Here is a 19,539-nt window from a genome sequence, read left to right as displayed (position 1 = left end):
AACGTCAGATTTATTGTTTTTTTTTATTACAATGCTTTTTTTTATTCATCCCTATAAATGGCCAGGATTATAAACCATTGTACCTATCGCAACCATTATGCTATAGTTTATTTTTAAAACCAATCAACCGACCCAAGCATACCGGATGTTATGTCGCAAATATGGAGCAGTGCTTTCTATCATACTTCCGGAAAATGGTCAGACATTTCGGCGAAGCGCGATATAGCACCCTATAAATTGGCAATTTTCTTTACGAGCGTTTAAAATATACTGTGCTATTTTTCAAAATTTGGTTTTATGTACAAGAATTATGTTTAAAAAATGTAACAATTTATTAAAAAAAAAAACAGATATACGTTTTGATTTTATTTTTAGTTAAATTAATAAAGTACATGCTAAATCAAGACTTAGTCTTTATAAAATGATCTCAACAAAGTAATCAAAATAAAAATTATATTTTTATTTTTAAATTTTCCAGTGCAATCTACTTAAAAATTTTATTAACAACATACTTTTTCTCTTCGATGCACTAACAATGTTTCGTGAGAAGGCAAAGAAAGCCTTAGGGTTAATTTCAAAGCACGATGCTCAGACGATTTAATTTTCTGCTTACTTCAAAATCAAAGGCAAGCAGCTACGAGGCTAGGCGTCTCTTCCAAAGTATTAGATAGCACAAATTTTTAGTGCACGCAAACAAACTTCTGTTATAGACATATGAATTTTAAATCAAACATGGGGCTTTGCTACTGCCATGATAAAAGTGTATACCTTACTTCTTACTAATATTATAAATGCAAAAGTTTAGTGGCTGTCTGTGGCAACGGTTCATTTTGGAAAAGGGGGTCACTAGTTCAAAATAGTTTGGGGATCCCTGGTTTAGATGGATGGACTGAGGGATGGATGGACGTTTGTTAGAAGGTATCTCCGTAACGGCTTAATGGATCTTGGTAAAATTTAACACATATATAGAATTTAGTCTGTAAGAACACATAGGCTAGTTATTATTTAATGTATTTACATTTTTTTATTCAGCGCTGACGGAGTCGCGGGCGACAGATATTTTTATATATATTTAGTGCGAGAAACACATTTAGTAAGCTACAAATTAACATTTTTGACGCAGGGCTTCTGCCCCCCTCCTCCTCCTTCTGGAGGGCATTTTGCAATTTATCATGTGAATGAATTGCGAAACATTATGCGGTTGATGAGTCATCAATTTGGTAACTATATAAAAGATAATACATATATCATGTTTTGCAAAATAAAAATATTACCAAATAATTTCCACCGCCGAAACATTAAAAACTTATCGTTATCTCTGTTTTATTAAAGAAAATGAGTGGGATGTCTATATATTTTTGTACATGTAATAACATGACTGGAGTATATATGCGGTTCATTATCTGTCTGGCAACTATATTAAAAAAGGGCTTCTAATTTATAATTTATCATTGAAAAATTAAAGTTGAATTAGATCACTTAATTACTATATTCACAAAGGTTACCTTACGTCTGTGGCCCCCGGGAGCTAACTGCGTAGGATAAAATTACTCGTTTACATTAACAATTAATTAAATAAAAATCACCCACTAAAGTCAATTAAAATAATAGAAAATTTATCTATTACAGTGATTTTAGGGAACGCAACCTATTTGGCTTCACACTATGTATGCCAAAATGGTCATTCTAAAATTACTTCATAAAATGTCAAACGTAAAACATTGGACTATGGCATTCGTAATTTAAGTCATTCGTAATTGTTACGTCTATAAAGTAGCAATAAAGCTTTATTTAGGTTAGTGGCTCCGGTTAGTTCTTTTATGCAGTGGTGTGGCTTATTAAATTTTTTATTAGGCTTATTTGTTTGTTTTTCAAATTACAACTTACGTCCACGCTCATACGGGGAATAAACCACCAATGTTTTATCACAATATTATAGACGATTATAATATAAATATAAACCAATATTCCATTAAGATTCACTTAAAATCCAATATAAATGCTTTCATAACTAGATTAAAACAAGAAATTAGTATATTTAATTTTTATTAAAATTATCAACTCACTTTAAAGCAATTTAAAGCATTATTTCAGATAAGGTTTGTTTGCAGCAAAAGTTTCAAATTAATTAAATGAAAACACGCTGATGTAAAATATTCATACTTTATAATGCAAAAGTTTAAAATATAGCTTTTACTACTATACATATTGTTTGTTTTTTAGTTTAGTTGTTTGGTTCGTAAATGGAAATGCAAACGTAAATTTCAATATATAATTTTGCATGTCTCTATCGCTGACGCCATGTTGATTTTCAATCAGATGCTTTTGTCGGATACTGTGTCAAAATGGCTTGGATATTTGATATATTTTGTAAAATAACATAATATTTCTTTTTCATTTAACGTTTTAGCAGGGATATAAAATCAAAGAGAAAAAACTTATATTTCAAATGACAACATGGTACAAAAACTAAAAAAAAAAACAATGGTAAGTAGCTTTTTTTGGTATTGGGGGATAATCAACAAAAGAAATCCTGATTTTTAGGAGCAAGACATGGCTATATGTGGGGTTTGACCCACTAAAATCCCCCCGATGGCCATCCTCGAGCGCACCGCAACAGGTGCTGAGACACTTTATTAAATAGGGCAATTGTAAGTAGCCTATGATCTATACCAGATCTGTTTAGCCGTTTTAGAGCTATTTGCTACCATCCATCCATCCATTCGCATTTATAACGTTAGTATGAAGTGTGAATTAACTGTAATGAAATTACAGTATTTTGTACAATTATTATACAGAATTAACTATAATTCCACTTCACAGTTGAGTTTAATCACGACCAACCTTCGATTAACGTTTCTGACATCCCACTTAACAGGTTTTAACGATTTCCCGTAAGTGACACAAAAAGGTTCTATTATGTTCCCTTTTCTCACTTAATAACGGGCGATATAAAAGCAGTAGAAGGTTCAATTCAAGTCGTTACACAGGAAAAGGTCTATACAATTCTTGTATCTTTAACGATAGAATGAATTCTATTATAGTCCATATATGATTATAATTATAAAATTGAAACTAAATTCATTTTTTTTATATCATAATGTGGCAAATGAGCAAACGGCCACCTGGATTCGCCGCAATAGCGAGGCGACCGTTGCCCATAGACATCCGCAAATGCAGATGAGTTGCCTACCTTTAATCAACGGAGAAGGGGACGCACAGAAATGGGATATTTCTCTTTCCTATGCGTCCCCTCTTCCGCCAAATCCAATTTCTTATTAGAAAAGGATGGGAAGGGAAAGAGTACTAAAATAAGGCCTCCGGTACCACACTCATCAGACGAAACGCGGAATTGCTTCCACTTCACGCCTGTCTTCTGTGTAGTCATGGTATTGCACCGGTCGACCCGACCAATTCGTGCACCCAACAAATATTGTTGTTGCGGGATCTACCACTGTAAATTCAAATTAATATGTAATGTTCATAATCCATCCATACGTAGTAGACGTGCCGCACGTTCAAACGAAAAGGTTTGAATCGTCATTCCTTGTGCGTACTGCACAGGATTGGAATAAGTGACCGGCGTCAGTTTTTCCGTCCAAGTACGACGTGGAGGCCTTCAAGAGTAGAGTGAATAGGCATTTACAAAGCTAGCGCGTACCATCTTTAGACCACATCATCACCTTATCGGGTGGGATCGTCGTCAAGCACTAGCTTTTTCAATATCAAAAAAAATAGTTTGGACATCTGGATTGTTATAAATTGGAAATTTTATTCTTGCGACATATGGCAACTTTACATTGTTTATGCTCACAGTTGGAAAACTTTTCCTTTTTTTATTACCATATGAATGGTTTTATAGATGTTATATTACTCATAGAAACTTTTGCGATGGAAAGAAAAATCAACTTAACTGTTAAGATTTCAAACATATTTTTCAATAATCTTTTATTCAGCTTAAAAAAAATGAAAAAAAAAGCTTTTATTAAACTTTTGTAAAACAATCACTAGTTGTATTAGATGAAAGTTTGTACGGGAATGTGAATATTTTGTAAGATTATTATGTTTTTTGTAATGTATTAAAAGTTTATAAATTAAAAAAATAAATGCCACTATATCTAGAAATGCAGCCAAAAGATTGTATTTCATGCAGACGAAGTCGCGGGCACAGCTATTTGTAAAAAAATAAAACTTAAACGCTCATAAATGTCAAAGTAGACTGTTTTGTTAGTTTAATGATATACTCGTTATCCGTTTCCTATTTAAAAAGTAATTTCAGACGACTTTCAGTAGAGTAAAAGCTAAGGATGTACAACTTCAAACAACGTTAAGAAAAAGAAGCACTACAGATCCAATTTCAATGTCGATTCATCAAAAATTGTCATAATTAAACTAATTAAATTCAAACAATACTCCTTTGTAATTTGGAAAATCCCAAGTCTATTAATTATAAACACAACCAACTTTCTGTTTAAACAAACTTCGCAAATCAACGAACTGGAGCGAGTTTATAATGCTAATTTTAACGTACTCGTGTATAATCGGTTTTTGGATTTAAAATATTAATTTATTAGAAAATGAATATATTAAAATTGCTGCGTTTATCCGTAGCTTCTGCATTGCGGGATGTTGATGATTATTGAATCATCATCTCCTTGGCCTTATCCTACTTACGTGGGGTCGGCGCACATGGTTATAAACCTTAAAGATTTGGCTTCATTTTTTACAGCCGGCCCGCCTGCCTGTCGCCAAACCTACTTGAGAATAACTTGAAATAAAATAGATTCTTCTCTATGACCATCTCTATATTCTTGACTCACTTCACAATTGATTATGGAATAAAAATTAATTTACAGTTACAATTTAAAGAGACATATGACTTTTTCTTAATTCCTTTTAATTACTCTCGTCTTCTTAGCTATGCATTTTAGGTTCTGATTGCTGTTTAATGATAATAAATAACTAAGGACATTAAAAATGTTTGTTTCTTGCATTATTTATAAAATTAACATTTTAAGGATGTTTAATTTAGGATCCCAGTTAATATATCCCTTAAAATTATGATCCATAAAGAGATGCGAATGTTCTAATTTTGTAATTATCTGTAGCATTTTGCATTTTATTTCCGAGGAATATTTGACAAACATTTGATGAATTGAATAAATTCAAATGAAGTTTTAACACGTATTAACTATTAGATATATTTCGTTATTTGTAGTCACATTTAAAAAGGCTGGATGTCAGAGAAAACTTATCAAAGGTATCAGTAAAATATAGCCGAGTATTCTTTTCTTATTAAAGAGGCTCGCCAACTACCGTAGGTTAGCGGTTAGCTTACTATATTTCACCATGACTCTCGCGAAATGGAGCAGTTGCGAGACTCTCACAGATTAAAAAAGCAATAAAAAAAAACCTTGATTATGTATAAAATAAGAAAGCACATTTCGTATATTCCCAAACTTTTCTTGTTGCACGTAAAACGTGCCATGGACCGACCGGGCGGGAAATCGTATAAACAAACAGTTAATATTATTTTTACGCAAATGTAAAATGTACTCACAATTTGACGATCGCTGACCTGTTGTACTGCGAATGTGTACGTTGAAAATTGTGTAAGAATGCCCAAAATAACACCGGGTCATAATTTAAACACGACAACACAATATATGAACCACAAAAACAAACTGTAACTAGTGTATTATACTTATATAAGCTTGTCTAAAGTAAATTAAATAATTATCGAATGTTTTTCATTAATAATTTGAGCGGCAAAGGATCGCAAAGCTCATAGGGCGCACAGTACGGGACTAACGTGTTATTGGGCGGGCGGTTTGCGCGCGACTAAGCTTTTCAGGCATCGGGGTAGTGGCGCCCAGCCGTCTGCCAGGTGTTATCTGCTCAGCCCGCTCCCCTCGGGGCCCGCCCGCCCGCGCTGTCATCCCCCGAACATCTCCAACGACACGTCCTTAGCTTAGCCGAAATGTAAACGCATTTAATCTGACGACTGTAGCAAATGGCCGGCAAGTCAGTTCTCGATGATGATTCATGCGTGTGTGTGTGCGAGTGTGTTGAGTTATCCGGATTATATGGGACAATGGGATGCTTACAGCAAGCTCGAACGTACCGCAATGAATACTTTGGGAGATTTTCGTTCTATTAAATAAATACCATTGTATTATACTATTATAACAATAAGACCCTGTCATTGTTTACTTGAAATAACTTAAAAAAGCTGTTAAACCCTTCAAGTAATTTCCAAGATAAACACACACAACTTTCTCTCGTATATCTTATAATCTAGTTATAAGATTTTTATTTAAAGTAAGTTTAACTATATTGTCTGCGTCAAAGGCTTTCTCGGGCGGAAAATTTCCATTTTATCCGCTTCCCAACGACCACAGACTTGTCATTTGATTTCGTCTAATACGAAACTTTGATTGATCACGATGTGAGGCACTACATTGTTTCACTTATTAAATTCCTTCCCTTTGATGAGGTTTGTCTGACTAATATTATTAATTACCAAAGATATAAAGTATTTTAATAAAGCTATCATGCCTGATAGGTCGACAGCGAAAAAAAAAACATTTGTCACACTTTATTATTTACGCAATCAAGATTATTAAGTTATTAGATAGTGTAGCATTGCTAACCAGCGAAATTTAAATCTTAAAATTATCGTCGAAAAACAAAATCAAAGTATTGATAAAATAATATCTATTTTAAAATTATACATCTGTCATTATCAAATGCACATATCCTTCTAGAAAAATGCGTCCATAGCAAATTATCCGCTCAATGAAACTCAAGCGACGTTCCCCTCCATCTAATAAAGACATTTGAGCATGAAATCTAATGGAATCCATTGCTATATCTATCTTATATATATAAAAGAAAGTCGTGTTAGTTACACTATTTATAACTCACGAACGGCTGAATCGATTTGACTGAAAATTGGTGGGCAGGTAGCTTAGAACCAGGAAACGGACATAGGATAATTTTTACCCCGTTTTCTATTTTTCATTCCGCGCGGACGGAGTCGCGGGTAAAAGCTAGTTTATTATAAAATCTTGTTATATCAATTCAAAATTTACACATTATTAAACAAAAGAAAATCAGTCCGTATAATAAACCGAGGGTTTCTGAGACCAAAATATCTGTGTAAAACATATCTTCATTCCTGTCATTATCTGACAAAACAGAAATAACAATATATTTTAGACGGAGATTTTGGTCTCAAAAAACCACGGTAAGAGGTTAAATGGTAAGACTGGCAATCCACAACCGTGCGGTTTTCGCGTAGCTTTCTACCGCGTACCGCCGCGTTGTGGAATGGTCTGTCCTCGGCGGTATTTCCAAACCGCTACGACTTAGGGTCCTTCAAGAAGCGAGCGTATCACCTTCTCAAAGGCCGGCAACGCATCTGCGATTCCTCTGGTATTGCAGATGTCCATGGGCGTCGATGAACACCTTGGTGTTCTCGCTGCTCGTTTGCCCCCTTCTCTTATAAAAAAAAAAAAAAAAAAAGACATATGTAGGTCACAATGCGTTAGATCAATTCTCATGTCAAATATTAAGCCCAAACTAATCTTACTCATATTATAAATGCGAATGTTTAGATGGATGGATGTTTTTTTGAAGGTATCTCCGTAACGACTCAACGGATCTTGATGAAATTTGGAACAGATGTAGAACATAGTCTGGAAAAACACAAAGGCTTTTTAAGTTTTTTTTTTTAATTAAGCTTAGACGGAGTTGCGGACGACAGCTAGTAGATAAATAAAGGCTAAAGACTATTAAATTGATTAAAAAACTCTATGACTAATACAAAGTTTTTCTTTCAACATTTTATCGCATTAGCGAGCTACAAAGCGTCACCGCTTATAAAAGAAAAGTTTGCACGGTTGCCGCATAATCCTAATAGGGTATAAATATTTTTTTAAACCTGAATAATTCGAATAAATTATTTTCAAGTCAATATAATATCAATTTCATACATCCTTTTCAGTTCTTATGTCTGATATTGTACCGGTCAAGAGAACCATTTGTGTAACAGTGACATTTTGCTGCGGACTGTACCATTTGCCTGAAGCAATTAGTTGATTAAATTTAATTGAAGATCGAGAACAATTCAACAATTTTGCTCACTAAACTCACGCGCGAATGCATCCAATCAGTAATACGTTACGCTCGGAGCGTTCAAACAATTCTACAATACGGTATACGACAAAACAAAAGAGAGGTTAACTCACGAGGAAAAACAATTGATGCGTAACATTGACAATTAATAGATAACAACTCAAAAATAATCAGAATGTTGTTCAAATTTTCATTCCTCGTACAAAATGTTCTTTTACTGTCCCTTTTGATATATTAAATAGCTGAAAAATTATGTGGTTGTTACAAATATAATTAACGTTGATGATTTTTTAGCCGACTTCAAAAAGAAGGAGGTTATCAATTCGACTGTATTTTTTTTTTTTTTTATGTGTGTTACCGCGAAACTCCGCCCCTGGTGGTCCGATTTTGATGAAAAATATTTTAATCGAAAGGAAGTGCTTGCAGGTGGGTCCCATTTTTTTGTTTTTTTTTTTAAATAACTAGAAGACTAGTAGATTTTGAATTTAGCTTCAAAATTTGTTGCGACAATTAGGGACAATTTTGCTTTCAGCGCTTACGTAGGCTAAACTATAGGACCTAGATAAAAATGATGTATGGCGAATTGTAGCTCTTTAAATGTGCTAAATAAAAGTCCGCGATAGCATATATCTATCTTTTATAGTTTTCTCACAATAACCATTTTTTTCTTCAGAAACATAAATTAAATTCATGCCCTATTTCCGACGCTATTATTCGAGTTCAGTATTAACCCTTATGTAAATAAACATGTTCATTATCAAGAGAATTTAATGTAGATTATATTTGCAATTAAAACTATATCATTCTGTCTAATAGTTTAGGAGATATCGTAAGAATAAAATTACGCGGAAACGAAAAATGCTACACGAAAAGCACAATTTTGCTTTCTGGGCTTACGTAGGTCAAACTATATGACTTACATAAAAATGATGTATGGAGTAATTATAGATCCTTAAATTTGCTAAATAAAAGTCTTCGGTGGCATATATCTATCATCTATGGATGTCTCACAAAAACCATGTTATTGTGAACAAACTTCGATTAAAATGCACACGAAAAACAGCGTCGTAAGCTTACGGCGCTATTATATTATATTCGATATGAATCCTTATCCAAATAAATATGTTTGATGGCTAGAGTATTAAATGCAGATTACATTAGCCTTTAAACTATGTAATTCTGATCAATAGTTTGGAAGATATTAAATTATTAAAAACTACGCGCATTCGAAAAATGCTAGTGCGGCGCGCGGCTGGACAAAATTAAAGGCACGCTACGATGTATTAGTTCGGTAATTTTCAATTTGTATACCGATTTTGATAATTATTTAATTGTTTAAAGGATAAGTGGTTATCTGCTGCATTCTAAATTAGTTTTTGAATTGAAGTACACACATATCAAATAGGAAAGTCCTTTTCTTTATTTGTCTTATTTATGTTCTTATACGTATTAACGAAATTTGTAATTGAACTTCAAATTCACTAAAAATTGTGAAATAAAACAAAAATTTTAAGAAAAAAAAATAGCCGACTTCAAAAAAAACAATCTCAAACAAAATGCACTCAAAAGTAACCTAAAAAAAACAATTTCAAACAAAATGCACTCAAAAGTAACATAAAAAAACAATTTCAAACAAAATGCACTCAAAAGTAACCTAAAAAAACCGATTTCAAACAAAATGCACTCAAAAGTAACATAAAAAAACAATTTCAAACAAAATGCACTAAAAAGAAACAAAATAATGTCATGAAAACTCTCTAAACTCTAGTAGTTAGTAGTAGGGGCTCAGTTTTCCGCAACTCCACGACAAGCGCGTATTTTGCGTGTCTCTAAACTCTAAAGAAAGTTCTCTTCTTTCTTGTAACATGTCTATATTGTATAATTATTGTTATTTTGGAGTCGGTTTCGGCCTAAGTAGGGACATAAACGTAAGTATGTCTAATACATCTCAAATATAAAATGTCACCTATTTACTTCGGCCGACACCGACTGCGAAATAACAATAATTATACAATATAGACATGTTACAAGAAAGAAGAGAACTTTCTTTAGAGTTTAGAGGGTTTTTGAAAGAGAGAAGAAAGAAAGAAAGAAGTTTTCATGACATTATTTTGTTTCTTTTTAGTGTATTTTGTTTGAGATTGTTTTTTATGGTACTTTTGAATGCATTTTGTTTGAAATTGTTTTTTTATGTTACTTTTGAGTGAATTTTGTTTGAAATTGTTTTTTTACGTTACTTTTGAGTGCATTTTTATAAAACTTTTTCTTTTGATACGTCTAACTAGTTTGCATATTTGCAATACTTTACAAATTTGCCGATCAGCGAGAGCGCCATCTATGACATTACACTAAAAATACTAGCTCCGTCTTGCATTAAGATCTTAACTGTTTTGACCTCAAAAAACAGATAAGTTTGTTTATAAACGTGTCGTTTAAATACTATATTTAATTGTGGTTTTCTAAGTTATAAATGTAGAACAAGCAACTTATAGTCCGACAAACTTTTATGAACCATACCGCATTTATCGCTGTTAATTTTATCGGACCATTATCTTGGTTAGTTTAGTCAGAGAGCATAAAAATATACTTGTAACAAAGGGATTAAAATAAGATCAATTAGAATTCATTCACATGATCAAATGTTTATATATTCACACTTGATGCTTTACAAAATATATCATCAGAGCTTAACAAAGGACTATTCGTACAAAATAATCAATCATACACGTCATCAATATTAATGTCAAAACAAATATGGCGCTTACTAAATAATCCAGCTACACTCCATCATCTTCATAGAGTTCCATTAAGTAAATGATAAATTATACGAGATGATAGGTATCTTGGATTTTTTCAATTTCTTTGCCGGTTTGATGAGGACGGAGATTTCCACTCTTTTCACTATCTACTCCACTCCACTCTTATTTCTACTTTCTATTTCTACCTTTTTCTATCTTCTATAAGTTTTATTTCTTTCTATAACTCAATCTGTTATTAAACTCAGAAACTTTTAAAGAATTGGTATACGAGATATATCGATTAATATGACGAAAGGCCTACGTTCCATTTTACGTATTAAAGCTCAAAGCTTTATTATAAATGAGTAAAATATTTCAATATAAGGTTGATTAATTATATCTTTAATACACATAAATACAAATAATTGGCAATTTTTTGGATCATTTCGACGACTTATATAACTTCTACTTATATGTTTCAAAAATAACTCACCTCCTTTTCCTTAGCGTAGTAGAGCGTACGGCCACGCAACCGGAAGTAGCGGCGCTGCCAGCGCTGGAAGCTGCGCGTCTGCTTCATCAGGTAGCCCTCCTTCACCACTGGCTGTAGACAACAAACATATCTACAGCTTCACATTACGAGCTTATTTGAAATGTTAACAAAAATTGTGTGCAAAAATTTTTTTTTGGTAACTGTGATTTTACTCGTAAACTGAAACTGTTTTTTTATATGTTAAAATGTGTGTCTATTCAATAAAAATTATCACTATTATTATTATTACAACATTACTAAAAGAAGTATCAAGAAGGGAACAGCGATATTCAACTAAAACTTCTAGTTTCAACTGACATCTAACGTTTCAACTAACGTCTTAGTGATGACCTGCAAAAGCTGTTTCTTTATGTACTTAGCTACGAATATATAGATTAAATTAACAACCTATATATAGACAGGTTAAATTAATATCTTATAGAACGTCTCGAGAATATCAATACACAGCTACATCAATCTTTGTTATTAATATAACAGAATCTATAACATTTATAAGTCATCCCTTAGTATTGAGCAGAATTAATCAAATCATACTCGTAGAGCATTAAGTTACGAAAATTGTATCAATATAAAGCCTTAGCAGCCTTACAAATTGTTATAAAATATAATAATATATCGTAATATATAAATAAAAATATGCAGTACATTCTAATTGAATTCGGCGTAGCTTCTTTGACTATTTAAATTTATGACTGGTTTACATGATGTCATTACAGTAGGACAGTAGCGCTGGTCTAGTATTGAACTGTATATACTCACTGGCGCCAGTTAGTTTACATTAAGCCAGTTGTATGCCAGCGCGTTCTTACAGCGAAGGAAAACATCGTGATGCAACCTGCACATATCAGAATAAATTCAAAGATATGTGTGAAGTCAATCAAACCGCACTGCTCCAGCGTGGTTGCCCTAGTCACCCCTAACTCAGGGTACGCTCCGAGCCCCTCGGTGGAGTCGTACAGTGAGCTGATGATGCTGATACCAACGCTCATTTTTAGGGCTACTGTCCTACTGTACTGGTATTATGTAAACCAGACATTAAGACCCCCCGTAGGAAAAAGTGTTCAATGTTGTGAAACGTCTCTCATGTTTCATAAATAAAATGAAATATTGTTTGCTAAAAATAAAGTTTACATTAGCGATATAATTTTCGTACAGTTTTTTATATGGCCGTAGCGGGAAGTTAATGCGAAATGCATTAAGCACTTTGATATAATTAATACAACTTCCATCGCTTCCATGTCGGTTAAGTATGCTTTTAACTCAAGACCAGAGACTAATTAAGATGGAAATGGAAATCTGAAACTAACGTAAAAAAAAAACAAAAGTAGATGTAAATTAAATTTATATTTATTTTATAAATAACCCTTCGAATAATAAACATTGTACTATACTAAAAATTCATACTGAGATTCGTTTAGTCTAAAAATTATAGTACAAATTGTTTTGCCACAAATAGTTGCTTAGTTTATACGCTAGAGGGCGATGAAATTTTAACACCCCTTTAATGGCCTCTAGAATTTCATAGTAAACATTTAAAACGAAAGGCTGACCTAGTAACACGATACAGGGTGTATTTAATACTAATGTTGCTTTTAGTTCACAGGCGGTCTGCCAATATACTAATAGAACGTCGAAATGTACTTGCGGTGAAGTTTGTCAAACATCAGAAAGAAAATATAAATCTTATTGATTGTATTATTTTCTAACAGATGGCGTTACAATATACAACAAAATTCCAATAAAATAAAATCTTATATTTATTACATGAAATAGAATTTTTACGATAGATCTTGTAATAAATTGAAAGAACTTTACTAAAACTCAAATTTGAAAGAATTATAGTTTTTTTTAGTGAAGTGCATTACCAAAACTGTAAAAATTATAGCATTATTTTGGGTAATCTGCGCTCGTCTTGATTAAAATAATGCAAAATCGAATAGTGCATTTAAAATAAAACATTAAGACGAACCATTATATTTATTCGAACCACTAATTGACTGCTACTGATTAAAGGGTAGATACAACATGCTATAGACAAACTTGCTTAACTTCAGTTAAAATATTCGTTATGCAAATATACCACAAACAATCATTCAATTACAAATAATGCCAGCAAATTATGCTACAAGAGATTCATTTCCTTTATTTGCATAAATTGTATAAATCACATATTAATATATGATAAATTTATGCGTTCAACGTAACCGGATTATAATAATATATCTCAAAGCGTCCGTAACAATTACCTTCAAAGAGAATCGTTTTACAGAGAAAATAATTGTTTCTGTCAATTATGAAAAGTATGAAATAATTTTTTTGGCAATAATCTGTAGTCGTCAACCATTCCTTTGTGTTGAAAAAAGCCACAAAGAATAATGTAGGTATGGTATTTAAGATCTATTGTCAAAGGATTCTATGACTCGGTCCAATTTTTATGCAGAGCATTTTATGAGAGCATATTTTTCGCTAAGTTATATTTAATAATAAACTTTTACAATGCACTCGTGATATTATTATAATATTCAAATATTAATTGCATATTCTGTACCTGGAAAAACAACTCGTCTTCTGTACTCGGAAAATTTAAAATCAGAATAAAACTAACATTGACTTAAAAAAAATATCCCATCGTAGTCAGTGAAACGATAAAAATCAATTCAATGTTGTTTCGAATTAAACTGAATTGACTTCAATTTTTCAAAGTCAGCTAAGACTGGGTTTCCACTGCCGAAACTCATATTCAAAAATACATTGATCAGTGCACAAAAAATATCACAATGTAATAATATGTCAAACACAATTTAAAGAAAGCAAAAGAGGTTGAGATGAAGTAACTTTATTGAAAACAATCAAAGACGCATGTAACCGCTCGATAAAAAAGCGTTGCGTTTTAAAAACGCTACTGTATGAACAGATCTGTGTAAATTGTTCTATTTTAACGCGCGATAAAAATCGCCCGTGTGAATTGGGGGTGAAAATCTAGTTAAAGATTTGTATGTGAGTGCATGTGTGTATGAAAATAGACCTTGCAGCTACCAATGTGTTAGTATCAGTCAACCTATTTCGATTTATCGGCGCAAATTAAAAAAAAGCTATTTTATAGCTTTTGTGTAATTTATTCTGTTTGAACATAATACTTGGAAAAGGTAAATAAATAGGATTAATCAAATTATAATTACACTTCAATATTATAATAAATTTCTAAGAAACAGGAAAGTTTTAAGATTAACGCACTTTGTTTTGTAATTAGTTACATTTTGTGAACCAGACGATAGAGTAGAAAGTCAAACACCTCAAGCGAAATTGTTTTAATAAATAATGAATTGATTAAACTTTAAGAACGAATTTCTATTGAAGCGAAAATAAGACGAGACGTAAATATAGAGACAAATCAGATCTTTTTAATCCTGTAGCTATCGCACTTAGTGTGTGTGCCTGGGAAGCATGCACGCCTCACTAAGCGCTCAATTAAGAATCTGAGTGAAGCAATAACTCTGTGTTCACTAACTCCAGTTTTATAAAACGAAACCACGGAATTATTTTTTATAATATAATCAAATTGAACAGCGAGCTATGAACTTTTTTGAATGAAATAAAACAGAAGTAAAAAATGTAGTTAAAAGGGTATCGTATCCTCAACATAACTTTCTTTTAACGTTTTCATAGTACATTAGCATTCACTCAATAACGTTTTGAAATATTGGATTCTTATCTAATCCTCTCGACCGTTTTCACATCATTAATTCGAGCTTGTTAATACAAGCACTTCATTAATATCGTAGTAGAAGCATTTAGACCCTACGCGTTAATAGTCTCTCGGCTGCCATTTTTCATGCGCTCGGCGCGCCGCCAAACGTATCAACATGATCAATGATAATAACTCATGCGCACTCGAATAGAAAACATTAACTATTCACTGAGGTCGATGACGGCGCTTTCCTTCAAATAAAGACATAACAAATGACTAGCGAAGTAACATTCATTTTATTCTATTTGTACTATTTATTTTTAATATTCTAGTACGGTTACGATAGCTTTTGTTTTAACAAGAAATTTTAGGTCCATTTATTTCCAATTTAATTATGATTTCTGCTTTAAATGGTAATGGTAATAAATATTTAAACAAACTTAGATTAATTTAAAAAAACTTTATAAATAGCCTATGTGTTCTTCCAGACTATGTTCTATTCTTGTTGACTAGTTATATCTTTGCCAAATTTCATCAAGATCCGTTGAGCCGTTCCGGAGATACCTTCCAACAAACATCCATCCATCTAAATTTTCACATTTATCTATATATAAATATATATATATATATATATAGGAGACGGACATAGGAACTTTTTTATCTTGTGTGCATTTTTTTTATTTCGCGCGGACGGAGTCGCGGGTAAAAGCTTGTTTATAATATAAGTAAGATTATCACACCATCGTATAACGTTGGTACACTTAGGAAAATAATACGAATCAAAGTTTCTACAAAAATAGTCAGCTTGTGAACGAAATGAACATTTGTAAAATTATTGCGAGTATATTTCAAGCACGGTGATTTATTATTAATACCTAAAAGATGGCCTGATTTACTAATAAACTAAGAATTCATAGTGTACGCAACTTTATAATTGGTTAAAGATGATAAAACAGCGCCAAAGCTATAATGAGACGCGTTGAAAGCTCTAGCAGATAAATAAACTGAAATCAAAAAGAAGTATCGACGATAAAACAAGCGCGGCCGACACACTGTTTACGATATTCTGATTAGTTTACTTACGTTCTCGTAGCCAAACGAAGCCGGATTTTGTCATGTACTTGTTGAGCTGAACTGTCTTTATTTCATAAAACTTTGCATAAAATACATTTATTAGAAAATAGACCTGTGTTAATAAATTAACTAAGTACAGCTTAACTCACGTGTGATCATCCGGTGCCGGTACCGATTAGTTTTGGTCCCGTCGGGGGTCCATCTTCAGTGCTAGTGTTAGCTGTGAGATTATTTTCTTCGCATTTATGTCGTCCTAAATTAATTTCATTTGTTTATGGTCACAGGATCTATAGTTCACTTTGATTAAAATCTTGACTTATTAATATTATAAAGGCGAAAGTTTAGATGTATGGATGTTTGTTAGAAGATATCTCCGGCACGGCTCAACGAATCTTCTTGAAATTTGGCACATGTAGAACATAGGCTGGAAGACACCTAGGCTACTTACTAAGTTTTTTTTTAAAATTGTGCTCAGACTGAGTCGCTGGGACAGCTTGTGCTAACATTTTTTTAAACGAGATTAAAACCAGAAATATATGCAAGCAATTTTAAAGATTGTATTAAACATCATTGTTCTATTTTGTTTATAATTAGTCTAACATTGAAATGTTAATTAGCGCTCACCAGTTTGAGTTTACTTTAAAAAATAAGGCGGAATAGTAAAAATGGGCATAAATAAAAAAATATAAAAGTGAAGGAAAAATCTTCGGGCGAGGTTAACCAGCAAACACGAGTACGCTCGTCTCTGACGTAAAAAATGCTTTGCTAAAAGTTTGCGGAAAAAAACTTCTACAGCCCCGCTACACTGAAATTCTGAAAGGGAAGTTATTTTAAATATTTTCGTTCTTTTTGCTTTCTGCATTCTATCCATATTTTTTAGGGTCAAATGTACATATAAGTAGAAATCCCACTTATGATGTTTGAGTTCATTCACTAAATTAAATTCTTTTCATAGTTTTAGTATACTGACGATAGATGTCGTAAGTATAAGGACTAGATCGTATGTAGAATCAAATTTATAACATTACTGGTACTTTATCAAACTAATTAGCAATAAAACTGAGATATTCCACGGACACGCGCCGTCGTGCTACGTATCCTGATTACTTATTACTTTAATTAAGCTGAGACAGAATAACATATTAGCTAGCACATATCCAACCTTATTGTTTTGTTAACTAATTTATAAATACTCTAAGAAATTTTGAAAAAAAAAAACTTGAGAGGTGTCAAGAGACACCCGGATGGAACGAAGTTCCTTTCAATTAATTAGTGAAGGAACCAATGTTTATTCTATGAATAAAAAACTTAAGTCTTCACAAGAATTACATTTTATTTCTATGAATTTTCGTTATATATTGTCACGTCGTTGCCATGGTGAAGTAGCGCTCATTCGTCGTTAACATACTATAGCAAAAAGTGTCGTGACAACTTTTCGTAAGAACATTTTCCGTCTAGCCCCCTTTCACAACGCGCGATAAGGAACTTCGTTCCAAAACCTAAGAATCTTTTAAAAATGAAAAAAAAAAACAAATACAATAAGAAGATCACGTATAAAGACGTCTATAAAGAATAACTAACATTTTATTTTATAAGTAAAAAAGTAGAAAAATAATTAAATGTCCATGAAATGTACACAAGCAATGCTTTGTAGTACGTAATTACGCGGATTGTTCGCCGGAGGCTGCGACGCAATCAATATACCGTATTATTTGCTTTCAGAGAGAACAGGCTTTATGAAATTGTATCGAATATAACATAAGGAGAATTTTAAATAAATATACAATCCAATAACTCTAATTTAGTTCAAAAATAAGTTTAATGTACACATGCAAGCAATAGTTTGACTTACTGTACATCAGTGCTTTTTGAATTCAAATCGGATAACCACTTTCAGACCAAACCTTATCTATTTACATATATGTAAATTTATATTGAAAAATCTAGCGCTTAACCATGATCCCAGCCGAAGAAATGATGATGTGGTCTAAAGATGGTACGCGCTAGCTTTGTAAATGCCTATTCACTCTACTCTTGAATGTCCCCACGTCGTTCTTGGACGGAAAAACTGACGTCGGCAACTTTTTCCAATTCTTTGCAGTACGCACAAGGAATGATGACTCAAACCTTTTCGTTCGAACGAACGGCACGTCTACTACATAAGGATGGATTCCAGCCGTATGTCTGATCGTCCGATGGTAGAAAAAGGAAAATCCATAATGTGCAATTATATACGGGCAGTATTTATTTAATATTCAATGTAAATATGACACCATTTCGAGTTATAATCATACAGTACTTTCAAATATAATAAAATGCTACAAAACACAAAATTAATATGTTAAATACCGAGTACACCAGACAGCAGTAATGTCATCCTAATGAAGTAAAGACGGCGTCTTCAATCGTAGTCGGCTGCGATTCTTCACACCGCTGGCAATCTGCCATCGCGTAAACACGGGCAATAATACAAGCCGCGACCGGTCGTTCACCCGACCGCCCTACGATACGTGTCGTCCGCCCTACACCGCCCCACCGCGCTTCTATCACATGGAATTGACATTAGAAATTTCATACAATTATACACAATTAGTAGGGTTGCTATCAGGCAATTGGTTTCTAATAATTACTAACGTTAAGTTTTACACGTGTATAAAAATATATTTAATACCTCACATTGTTTTTGATAAAGTAGAGACAAGTATATGCGTTTCTAAAACAAGTTATACGACAGTTGTATAACAATAACCTTGTATTTCTTATTTCAAGGTCAATAAATTCTTGATCACAAAAATAAATATTGGATACAATACTACTACTACTGTTAATATTACTGTTGTGATCATTTCTTTTTATTGAAGTCGGAGGAAAAAACTGACAATGAAGATTTGATATAATTATTTTTATAATAAACGATTAATATTTAATACGATTTCAATTAATTTAAGCTTGATGAATATCAGCGTTGTTAGCAACGTGACAAAGCGTAATTTATGTATTAATATTGATCCAACACGAATTTAAACATTACATGAAAATTGAATTTCGTATCCATAGTTCATTTGTATAAACGTTTTGAAACTATATAAGTTTATGTCAAAAATTAACTAAGCTATGAATTTAATGTTATTCTGCTAAATTAATTTTCATACAGTTTCCACTTAACTGTAATTAAACTTTTATACTTACAGATAAAATAGATATACTTTGTAGTCAGCATAAGTAAAAAAAATTACACCAATCGTATAATATTAATAACACAAACATCTCTTTCCCTTCCTTGAATTGGATTTGACAGATAAGGCGACGCATAGGAAAGGGAATGGAAAACATCCACTTTCTATACG

The 19,539-nt window shown here is 32.5% G+C and overlaps 1 protein-coding gene across 1 annotated transcript in view; it reads right to left on the bottom strand.

Annotated features, from left to right (window-relative positions):
• The window catches only part of LOC106711014 (diacylglycerol kinase eta), a 79,868-nt gene that overhangs the window by 52,837 nt on the left and 7,492 nt on the right, over nucleotides 1-19,539 (bottom strand). Inside the window, 1 exon segment of the mRNA XM_045686298.1 lies at nucleotides 11,371-11,481. Within this exon segment, the coding sequence (XP_045542254.1) occupies nucleotides 11,371-11,481 (111 nt within the window).

Source organism: Papilio machaon, chromosome 3 (genome assembly GCF_912999745.1).
Source record: "Papilio machaon chromosome 3, ilPapMach1.1, whole genome shotgun sequence".
NCBI lineage: Eukaryota > Metazoa > Arthropoda > Insecta > Lepidoptera > Papilionidae > Papilio > Papilio machaon.
The sequence above is the reverse complement of the archived record's forward strand: the minus strand, read 5'-3'. Positions and strand labels throughout refer to the sequence as shown.